The following is a 12000-nucleotide window of genomic DNA, read 5'->3' on the forward strand; positions in this document are numbered from 1 at the left end:
TGCTTTCCAGTTTAAGAGTCTGGTTTATTTTACAATATACATCTTCCTCAAGTGCTAAAAAAAATAATCTGGAACATTATTCAGAGTTTGAAGAAAACAAATGTAGATTTTACTTCCCAAAAGGACGGAAGCTGGAAAAGTGATGGATTTACAGAGTGAAGCCCACCTACGTCCAGCTCAGAAACCTCCAGGCCCTCTGCTTATCCTCTGCAGTTGCTTCATCACACTCAGCGCTGCAAAGGACTTCAAACACTCGCACATCTCCGCCTCGTCCCCTTTCTTCATCTCCTCCTCCTCATATGATCTGCTCTCCTCTCCCCAAGTGATGTAGGGTCACGAGAATGGGGAAACACCTTCCAAGGAGAAAGCACACATGCACACACAAACACACACACACACTGAACTCCCTGCTGAGAACTAAGTGGTGAGAGAACAGTTTATGCTGCATGAGGCAAACTTGGATAGAAACCTTTCCCAAAACTCTAGGTAAGACATGCTTTAATAATGTCTGCTAGGATGATTACGAAGAGTTATGTTTCTGGTCTAAACTTAGCTGTTATTTCCTCTTAAAAATCTGAAAGTGTGTTTCCATACTGAATGCTGCTTTTTTTTTTTCCTTCAAGTCTGTTTATTTTGATATCTTACCAAGTATGGAATGAGACTATCAGGCACATTTAAAAATAAATGATTAGTCTGTAGTTTTAACATTAACTATCTCCAGTACAGTTCTCACAGTCCTGATAGTAGAGTCATCCAGTGACTGAGCTTAGAAAAAGGGTTTCCTAAAGCTTAATTTTAAGATTCATGCACATGTTAAAATGGATACAGTTTAAATATTATTAATAGATGCTTCACTGAGATGCTTTTGTGTGTGTGTGTGGTTTTGTTGCCATGAGGCAAAAAAATCGACCATTTTTTATCTTTTTCCTGCCTGTGTCCTCAGGCCCCGAACAGTCCTGTCATTATTTTTGAAGATCTTCCTTTCCTAGAGCATGAAACCAGGCATCGAAAATCGCAACCTGTGATCTCCCTCTGACGTAAGTGTTTACTTGCTGGTAAATACTTTGGGGTGCGATTGCATCTCAGTGAGCTTTATTTTTCTCCTTTCACTGTAAATTCTTAAGTAGGTACTTTGTTCTTTTAGAAAAACACTCCTAATTTATCTTTGGCAACAAATTCCTTTGGCACCAGCTGGGCCACTTTTCTCATGAAGTGATTGATGTCAAAGGTCTTTTAAGACCAAATAAACTAAGACTAACTTTTAGATAGGGAATGTATTATACCTTTGAGAATTGGATGTTTCTATTTTCTAGTTCCCTCATCAGCTGTATGTTTTCAAATTGGTGAACTTTGTAGGAATATGTAACAAAATCTTTGTCTGCTTCCATGTTGAATGGAAATTTGATTTAGTACAAGAAAGAAAAATATTAACTTTGAATGACACTAGTTTCCAACACAACACCAACTTCATCCTTATAAAGGGAAGCATCCAAGTTAAGTAACAATCACAACACATTTTTGAGTGGAGGAGGGCTTTAAGTGCGGCTCCAGCTCTTAAAGAGGACCATAAAAGTTCAACACCATTAACTGAAGGTGACAATTTTATCTCGGTTTCATGAAATTTCCTGTGAATACCTCTTGAGGACGTAATTTTAAAGAATAGCCTGGATACACCTCCTCGTGGCCGCACACGTCTTTCCAAACAACTCTGCCCATTATTTATGAGCAATCTGCCCCAGTGTTTACCTTCAGATTAGATCTCAGACAGTCGGCCACATCCCCTCTCGGGCCCACTCACTTAATATCTCAGGAAAATATCATAATATGCCAGCGTAGGTTTACACAGTGATAACTAATAATATCTGTCAGTGTTGAAGCCAGGAGCAGCGAGCAGACTCAGCTCAAACCAAAGCCGAAAAAGTCCATTAGTCCACAATGCTAACAGTTGTGCAGACTCTGGTGAATGTCACAACGCTGTCAGAGTCAGCGTGTGGTCATGACGAGGGCTGGTCCACTCAGGCCAGAAGGCCTCATCTATCTGAGCGCCTGCATCAAAGGTGCAAGCGACACACGGAGAACATGACAAGCCAAATAAAGACAAGTGATGTACCTTTGGGCGTATTAGTAGCATGGTCTGGTTTGTGTTGACATATGTGCTTCAAATGCAAACATTTATAGATTTTACTCATGAAAGAGAAACTGGAAAATGTTCACTTCGGTGAAGTTGGTGTTTATGAAGAAGATCCTGCTTTGCTTTACCCTAATTTCATCTGTGCTCTTATGTCACATGGCTTGAATGGTAGAGAGATGGATCCACTATCCTGCACTCCTGAAATCTGAGGGCATAGACGGTCAGAAGTCTGGGATAAGGAGTGAAGTGGAAAGCTATGCATCTGCCACAAAATATGTAAAGTTTGAACATGGGATGAATTCCTGACGTCAGTGAATAAAGGTAATGCCATTACTGTACACATTCATCATCTAACTTTTTAACTTTAACTGTTAAATATATTACAATTAGCATATGGCATTTTTCATTTTGTTACATGTGGCTTTTGATTGTTTGGAAATTTTGTTAAAATATGTTTTTTTTTGGTTTTGGACACATTTGTTAGCACGCTGAAATATTTCCACTTCATAGAACTGTGTAACTGTGATAAGTCTGGTGTTTGATGTAGTTTGTTTCTTATCACACTCCAAGTTAAACACATCCCAACGTCAGCTGCGTTACACGTCTCCTCAGTCTGACAAGACAAACAATCTTTATCTGGACTGATTTTGCTTCTGGCAACTTAAAAAGGCATTCTGCCAGTTTTCACATGTTGTTCTGTAGAAATAAACAACAGAGGACATATTGGAAATATGTTTCATAGCTTTATTGGGTTTATCTCAGACTTGGCTTAGAAACTGCAAATTGTAAGACATCCTCAATAAGGGATCTTGTTCAGCTTAAAAATTAAAACTTATGTGGATACTGTATGCAGCTTGCCCTTTTGTTAAAACAGCCTGTATTTTCACACTCATAGACGATATTCTGTGTGAATAATGCATTGATGCAACATACGGTTTGTTTTGTTGTCATTGCACAGCCAAATTCAGTTTCCCGTTTTGAAGTTTTCCACTTGATGATAGCCGTTCAGGAGAAGCATCTTTTTTATTAGAACCTGGAATTAAGGAGGATCATATCTTCCATTTCTTTCAAAAACACAACTCCATAATGATCCCACCAGAACACATGGACATGCACCACCAGCAAACCAGCATTGCCTAATGATGAGATATAATCTGGTTTACTTTAGTATGCAACATAGGCAGATAAGTAAACTGCAAGGGGTTTCCCTTTCTTTCATCTAAACGACAAACCATCAAACCATCTGAACCGTAATGTGAAGAAGTAAAGCTGTCCAGTAGGACTATGGCCCCCATGGCACTTCTGTTCACTCAACTGTCATCATTGAGGAAGCATCACACCAATATTAACCCTCACTGTACTCCTTGCAGTGTCTAATCTGTTTTTCTTTTCCTCTTTTTCTTAGCCGTAGCTCTGTCTTTTTGAACCACATTAGTTTTTAGTCTGTTCTCGGCTTTTGAGCTTGTTTGTTAAAACCACTGCAAACTTGGTGGTGTTAGAGCTGATATCACTCTTACCTACAACACAGGTCACATGCACTAAGTGTGCAAGCAACTAGTACGTGTAACTACCGCAGGCACGAGCACAAGGTCCAGTAGATTAACTGAAAGGGCAATCGAACCATTTACCACAGAACAAGTAGAATATCTGTTTTTTTTTCTCATTTTTTACAGAGCCCTGAACTACACAGATGACAGACGTTTTCCATTCAAATCTCAGAACACGTATTTTATTATTAGAAGAATGCAAAAATGATTTTTTAATCAATAAAAAAAACACAAACACGTCTTCTTCAAATGATTACGATGCTGACAAAGAGGCCAGGCCGGCAAGGCCGAGGATTAGATTATTTATTGGCTGCTGAAATGGAAAAAGCTGAAGGTCAGAAGTGAAGATCAGGCAGGCAGAGTCCAGAATGTGCTGTGTTTGAGAGATGGAGGTAGAAAACATGCAACAATGTGAGCTGACACGAAACAGTCAACAATCTGACAGAGATTTGTGACAGAATAGGTCAAAGTTTATATCATATATATACACAATAAATACAAAGTTCATACAGTATGACACCAACTGCTTAAAAGAAATATGATTGGATTTATTTACTTCAGCTTTTTCACACCTAAAGTCTTCCCATAACCCACAGATGAATTAAGATTCTTCATGTCTTCCAAGAGCACTTGTGCAGTTTCTTTTGGGCATTTCTGTGCTCGCACATGCAGCACCTCTCTGAAGGAACTTCCTGTTTATGTCCAGCTGAGTGTCCAAACTGCGACTCCAACCAGCCCCTGCCCTCTGAGCTCGGACGCCAAACCGTTGAGGGGCAGGGTGTTGACTGGGAGAAAATGCGATGCACCACCCTCACCACCCTGCTGACAGGGGTCATGCTGTACCTGGGGATGGGCGCGCTTGTTTTTGTAACATTGGAGACCCCTAAGGAGAGCGCGGCACACAAACAGCTGCTCAAAACCAAGCAAGACTTCCTCATTAACAACTCCTGCGTCACTGAGATGCACTTCCACAAGCTCTTGAAGGTATCGCCTCACACACACACAAAGGAAACACGTTCTTCCTTGCCAACCTGATCCTGGTCAGAAGTATTATCACTATATCTTTTCTGTCTTGACTGTATATCTCATAAATACTAACAATTTACATAAATAACAAACTACTGTTTATTGCAAAAAAGAGGAGTCTCTAAGTTAATTCTTTCAAAATGAAAAATAAGCATAAAGTTTTGCTTTATATAATTGAGAAAAACACAGTTTAATGCATTAATGTAGAATAAAACACCACATTATTGTCACTGTAAGATGTCCATTAACTATGAAAACAGTCATGTACACAACAGAAAAAACAAAACAAAACAAAGATTACTGAACTGCTTATGCTTTTTATGTTTTTTTCCAAACCATTTAATCCCACCCTTTATTTTGGTGAATTGTATCTTTTCCTTCACAGTTTGTGGCATGTTTAGACATTTTCTGGCCATTTCTTATCTTTAACCTGCTGCTGGGAGTCGCGCTGGGTTGCCCTGAGTTCATCCGATCCTGAAAAAAAATGACTGTTCAGCCATTTCCACATGTGCACTGCAGAGCTATTAGACAGGGGCTGCATGTGAAACCACAAACATCTGCAGAATTTGCTTCTTTCCCCCTGCAGAGATTACGCGGCCAGCTAACGAGTAAGAAGTCTGGAAGATCAGCCAGCGTTCATGTGCAAATAGAGCAGCAGAAAAAACTAATATGCTCTAGGGAATACACGGCAAACAAATGCATGCGCTGAGGTATAAGTCCTGCTTCCTACTCTTTTCTGTTGTCTTGTATGTTTCATTCACGTCCTCTGCAATATTGTGCATTATACTCACATATGTGTAATATTACAGAAACATTCAACACTGATTGTCTTGGTAAGGAGCCTCATTACTTTGCAGTTTCCATGGAACACTTTTTACATCATTTTCTGCCTCCTGTGTGGTTGGTGGATCCAGGCAATACTTCTTGCATTAATATACACCACCTGGCCATCAAAAAAAAAGTCACAGATTCTAATGTTTTGTTGGATAACCTTTAACTTTGACTGTGGCACATTGTTTTACTGACAAACTCACGCAACATCACACAGCTATATTATTTTTTCACCAAGCTTGGAGAGCCAGAGGGCTGCTGCATAAAATCATCTAGAGTACATTTAGGTAAGATTAAGATTGTTAGGGGAGATTGTTAATATTAGCACACAAAAATAATGTGTCGCCAAATGCTTGTCTTAGATAAGCCCTTTTTCCAGCCTGCTGGCTCTAAAACGGTTGTACCAACCTTCAAGCCGACAGTTTAATTTGTATGCAACCCTGACTGTATGTGATCTTGTGAATGTCATTAGTTTCCTCCAGTTCAAAGATGTAAATTGTCAGATGTGGTGATGGCCTTTTAACACATAAAACATGTTAACGAGGATAAAAAAACAACAAAGAAAAAAAAGCTTGATTTTCACTGGAAGCGGTCGTGTAATGTGCCTCAGCTAATGGGAAGCTAAGAAAAGCATGACACATGACTGTAACCCGACAGTAAGCAATGATTTCACGACTTGATCTCTCTGTCGGCCACATGAAAGCAGCCAGAGCTCCAGGATTTCCCTGCCGCCTCAAGGACTTTCAAGAGCTACAGAGACTATCAAGTCCCCTTTTAAAAAGCAGTGCTAACTTTTTTTCTTGTGTAGTTTCAAGTTCTCTGAGGTTCCCATTTTCTGATTATGTGTACTTCTTTCCCATAATATGTTACCAGGAAATACTGCACATCACATCAAACACACAACATTGTTCTTTGACTCATTCCTCCTCACAAAACAAGTATCTAGTTAAAGCTTCTTGTCAAAACTTTAAGACAAGTGGCTCCATCATGAGTTAAAGTACATTTAAGTCATATTTTAATTAAAATTAGATACTCACAGGTCCAAAAGAGGACCAACTTTATTTGATATTCCACAAAAAAAGATGGTTTACAGTTGAATTACATCCCATACTTGCAGGACGTGGTGTCTGCCGTTGAAGCAGGGTTAGATGTGAGCAATCTTCCTGCCAACCTGACCACCCGCTGGGACATGGCCTCGGCCTTCTTCTTCTGTGGTACCATCATTACCACCATAGGTAGGTGGCCGTAGGACTGAGCTGTTTTCCTGGTTGTGACTCAGTCCCCATGTCTTCAAATGGACTTAACAAACACAGTCTTTGTAAATGATCAAGTCAAAAGTCACGTATATATCTTAAACAGCTATGGTAGTAAAAGTATAGACATTTACATGTCAGTTATAGTGTTCTTTAAGCATTTATTTCTTCATTGTTTTGGCAGGGTTTGGGAACTTGTCCCCGCGGACGTGGTTCGGACAGTTGTTCTGCGTGTGCTATGCTCTGGTGGGCATCCCCATGTTCGGCATACTGCTAGCTGGAGTGGGTGACCACATGGGCACGGTGCTGCGGAAAGCTGTGGGCAAGATTGAGACCCTCTTTTTGGTGAGAATGGTCTGTCCCTTGCAGGAACCTGACCTCACTTGACTTCTATGTATACAAGCACACAGCTGTTATACTGTACATAAGAAATAACTATATTTCTACAACCTGTACATTCATCTGTCTGATTCTGCATAATATTCTGCATAATAATTTCAAGGGAGGAATAATGTGTATCTGCCCCTTAAGGAGTTGAAAGTAGCGGCCTCTTCACCAACAAATGACAAAACTAACAGCTGCAATTGCAGATGTATTTAAAACTTGTATTACAATCATCATCTGTTGTCTTATACAGCCACACAGGAACCTTAAGGTGAACTGTAGCTCAAAAAGAGCACAAATCTCAGTTTAATTTTCTCATTTAAATTTTTTTTAGATTTGAGCTGCTAACTTTGGTGTAATATGCCTGTATCATGCAAAAGATTTGCAGGATAATAAGGAAAAATTAATATAGATGCAATGAATACATCAGTACGAGTCCATCTTCATTCTGTGCATGTTTTGTTGACGTTTCTTACCTGTCAACCTGAAAAGTCCTGCATCAACATGTGCTGAGGTCTTTCTCTCTCATAGAAACGAAATGTCAGGCCCACAACTGTGCGAGTGATCTCAGCAGTTCTCTCCATCCTGATTGGCTGTTTGATCTTCCTCGCCGTGCCAACAGTCGTGTTTCAGAAAGTGGAGGAGTGGTCATTTCTGGAGTCGCTGTATTTTGTGGTTATCACTCTGACAACGGTTGGTTTTGGAGACTATGTACCAGGTACTGGCACACAAAACGGAGCTTCAACACAACCCTGTATTACAAAACAGCCACGAGTTCAGCAGGTTTGTGTAAAACTGAATATCTGTCATCTGGTTTTTAGTCAAATATATCTTTTCACTTAAAACCTTTTGTATAATATTCTTTCTTTCAGGCTTTAAATTCCCCATTCGATATAATCAACGTTTTAACCTTATTATCATGCCTATGAAATATTCTTTATGTCACAAGACATGAGCAAAATCATCAATTGATCCTACAGTTGTAGATTTCGGCATTGAATATGCAGAGCCCCACCCATGGTCAGAGAAAGTAGAAAGCCCAGATGTTCAATGTAGATCATCAGAGGAATCAATCCTAATCATCTTAGAGGGTGGAACTATGTGGTTAATTTGCAAACATGGCAACATACTAATAAGGGGATGGTTCAAACTATAAGGAGATAGTAGGACCAGCTTGGTGGGAAAGACAGAATATAAAAAAGGAGGAGAAACTATTGAGTGTGCTTTACTTTTGTTGCAAGGATGGGAAACCTGAAATGTTTTGTTTATAGCTAGTAGAGCACAACATTTGTTACCCATTGAGTTTTATCCAAAGATGTAGAACTGAGGTGTTAGTGCATTTAGAGGAATTGGAGATCAAAATCAAAAATACCAGAGGGGCAAGGGTACCATCTTTATTATTCAGACCACGGCATCACAGTTGACTCAAAATGAAATCTGATGCAGTTTCAACAATTTATCCAAGTGAAACCATCACTAATCTATTTATTTAAGTCTATTTTCTGATGCATTTTTCATTTCATCTTGCTCTGGTCTTCATTCAAGCACTGATTCTGTTATGAAACCCAGTCACCAAACCCGCCTGTCCGGCATCCACTGTCTGGGCATCGCTGAAAATGAAATAAGTGCACTCTGTTGTGTCTTCATATGAAAAGTCCAAGAGTTTTGTGCTGAATGCATGCTTTTCAGCAGCCCTGATCAATATTAGCTGCTTGTTATTTACAACAAAGGCCCCACTGTGCCTCCGAGCTGAGAGCTTACGTTAGCACCATTTCATCCGCTGAGAACGCTTTGAAGCCAAAGGCTGATATTATCTATTATTGTTATCAGAATCAGAATCAGAAATAAGTTTATTGCCATGTTTGTTGAACACACACAAGGGATTTGTTGTGGTGATTGGTGCAGTACAAAGAGCAAATATATAATGAAAACAGAGAATGTACAACATGAGAGAAAATGTACAACATGATTATTATTATAATTATGTTTCTGGTATTGATGAAAGCTTCAAAAAGCAAACGTATTGCCTTTCTGATACATACACCTGCATGCCAGCAGATGAGGTCTCTGGTTCACGTGCTAGAGCTGATCATGGTATTGATCCAGCATCAGAAGAGAAGAGGCAGCACAGTGTCATCTGCTGGTGGGCACGGATAATTCATGAATCATCATTCACCCTAAGAGGAAAAACTGTACTCATCTTTCTTTTTAAAGGCAATTAAGATGTTTTCATAGCAAAAACTTGAGCTTTGAAAAGTTTGATATCTGCTGGAGTCGCCGTTAACATTCATTCACATGAATTATTCTTTAATCTGATTAAGTTGGCTAAACTCTTACACCTGGCAGTGAAAGGTTGCATAGAGTTGGAGTGACCATCCCTTATTTTTTGAAGCTGAGTCATATATCACAGTGAAAATCTGAAGCTTTTGGATTTAGAAACAGACAAGTCATCAGTTTTCTGTCATTCTAGTCTTTGGAACGTCACTTTTATTCTTTTCTGTGTCCAGGTGGATCTCATGAAGGTGGCAAAATCTTCAAGCCCCTGGTGCTGTTGTGGATTGTGTTTGGTCTCGCCTACTTTGCATCTATCCTCACCATGATAGGCAACTGGCTGAGAGTGCTGACCAAGAGGACCCGTGCTGAGGTCAGAGGTTTGGGTAGCGGAAATGTAAACCCAGAAAGGAGGAGCTGTGCTGGATCTAGTCTCTTCTCACCTCTCGTGTTCTCCTCTCTAACAGATGGAGGAGTTGAGAGCCCATGCTACAGACTGGACCCAGAACATTACCCAGACGATGGACTTCCGCATCCCAAATCCTCTGGAATTCAACGATCCTTTCCTCATACAGCGCCGGCGCTGGAAACGCAGCGAGCGTCGGCGTATACGCCGAGGAGCCCAGGGCACTCTGGGATACTGGGCTCGAGGCGGATCTGAGAATGGACACCTGCCGAATCGCTGGGTGGGCCTCTCCAGCTCCATGTGTCAGCTGGAGGCCGTTTCGTCTCTAGAGGGGGCGGCAGCAGCTGAGGCGAGAGCACAGACGGCCCCCAGAGCAGCAGTGGGGAGCGGGGCTGACCCTGTCCAGTGTCGGACTATTCACCAGCTGCTGGCCCGCTCATTCTCCCTCCCTGTGGCCCACTCCACCTCTGAGCTGGACTCCACAGGTGCAGCCCTGCAGGAGGGGTCCATGTCTGGTTCTGAGTCTCCGTTTGACTCCAAGTCAGACGGCTCCTCAGTGTCCTTGTCGTGCTCTGGTTTGCACAGCTTCCAGCCCTGCCGGGCCATCAGCGGCATGGAGGAAGGGAGAGGTAGTGTCATGGTGTTGGAAGACGACACACGCATCCCAGAGGACACTGAACGCTTCACAAGCAGCAGTCACAATCACACCCCTTCCCCTAGTTCACTCTCCGGCTCCTGCTCTCTTAACCCCAAACCGGGTGCAGTTTTGCCCGACTCCCCTCACACCGCGACTGCCTCCCCTCCAGGCTGCCAGCCTCTGGATTTCTTCGGAGAGAACCTGGCGTACATTGACGAGTCCTCAGACACGCTGAGTGACCGCACCCAGCCAGGGATGAGTGAGGAGAAGAAGAGGCGGTCACGAAAACCCAAGAGGAGGAGCATTAGGAAGCATCTGCCACGCAGGTGGAGTTACTTGCACGTGCGCTCGCCCAACAGTGACATGCAGCCACCATCCAATCCCCCAACTCCACCTCCGGACTCGTCTCCCTCTGACTTGCCACCATCAGAGATCCAGACACATTCAGCTCCTGCCCTCTGACAAAGAAAACACAGCATGAGACCACATTTGACAGAACTCAGCAGGTCCCAGTGCTGTGGTTTTACAGCAGATTTAACTCTTTCCGCAGATAAAAGATCCACGCCTCATGTACATATCACCACCATGCTGTAACTGATGTCCTATTATCAAGGGTTAGTCTCACAAAATCAACTCAAAAATCATGTTTTTTTGTTTTTTTTTGGGACCAAAGCTAAAAGGGACAGAGTTTACCAATTACTGGTTAAACTGGCTTTGTGCTAAAAGAAATTGCTTAACAAAGTGAGGATCATGTTTTATCTTTAAAGCAGCACAATGTAACTTTCAGCTTTTGTTGAGTTGGACGGATCCTTTGGACAAAAGCGGTAGTGCTTTACCAGTAGTGTGGCAGGGTTCCTACCATCCACCTCGAAGTTACATAGTACCAGTGAAGGTGATACAGACCCCTCAGACCATGACAGAGGTTCATTAAACCTGTTGGAAGTTGATGTACCATCACAAAGACTCTGGAAATATTATATTAAAGGGAAAGTTCGTTTTTTTACAACATGGACCTTATTTCTGGCATTTTTTATGGTTGTATACTCACCCAGGCAAGTTTGGTGTCATTTGGAGTCCTTCGGAAGATATTAGGGGTTTTTTTGCGAGCCGCTTCTCCATATAACGGTAGCGCATAGGGCACTCGCGGGACACAGACAATGCAGCGTCTAAATAACACATGATTGCCGCGAAACTCTTAATTTCTTTTATGAATCACTAGATCTGCTTCTGGGCATCTTCCAGGACCTGTTGTCTACATCCGGGGCTGTGTGTGTAACAAATAAATCAGTTTGTAAACAAGACCTCTGAACTCATGACGTCATCTCTGTGCGCGCACTCTGTCCTCCGTTCAGTGAGCTCTTCAGCCGTATACTCTGGCTCAAAACGGTAAGGACGTCCATCATATTCAAAGTCGTCGTCCACAACCTCAGAATTTGACAAATATTCAGACATGTTTCAAATAACTAACAGTAAACCAACAGTAGCGAACTCCAGCTGTACACGGAGCTGTGTCT

General features: G+C 41.7%; 1 protein-coding gene across 2 annotated transcripts; it reads left to right on the plus strand.

Annotated features, from left to right (window-relative positions):
- Positions 1-380: 380 nt before the first annotated feature.
- kcnk4a (potassium channel, subfamily K, member 4a) lies at positions 381-11399 on the plus strand. 2 transcript variants are annotated; one of them, XM_061726339.1, is made up of 9 exons: positions 381-486; positions 944-1037; positions 2304-2452; positions 4385-4662; positions 6653-6770; positions 6973-7133; positions 7704-7890; positions 9680-9816; positions 9911-11399. In XM_061726339.1, the coding sequence occupies exons 4-9, from the start codon at positions 4474-4476 to the stop codon at positions 10946-10948; spliced, it is 1830 nt and encodes a 609-aa protein (XP_061582323.1). In that variant the 5' UTR covers positions 381-486; positions 944-1037; positions 2304-2452; positions 4385-4473; the 3' UTR covers positions 10949-11399. The 2 variants fall into 2 exon arrangements, with proteins under 2 accessions (XP_061582323.1, XP_061582322.1); XM_061726338.1 differs by lacking the exons at positions 381-486; positions 944-1037; positions 2304-2452 and having other exon boundaries at positions 3957-4662.
- The last annotated feature ends 601 nt before the right edge of the window (positions 11400-12000 follow it).

Source organism: Cololabis saira, chromosome 7 (genome assembly GCF_033807715.1).
Source record: "Cololabis saira isolate AMF1-May2022 chromosome 7, fColSai1.1, whole genome shotgun sequence".
NCBI lineage: Eukaryota > Metazoa > Chordata > Actinopteri > Beloniformes > Belonidae > Cololabis > Cololabis saira.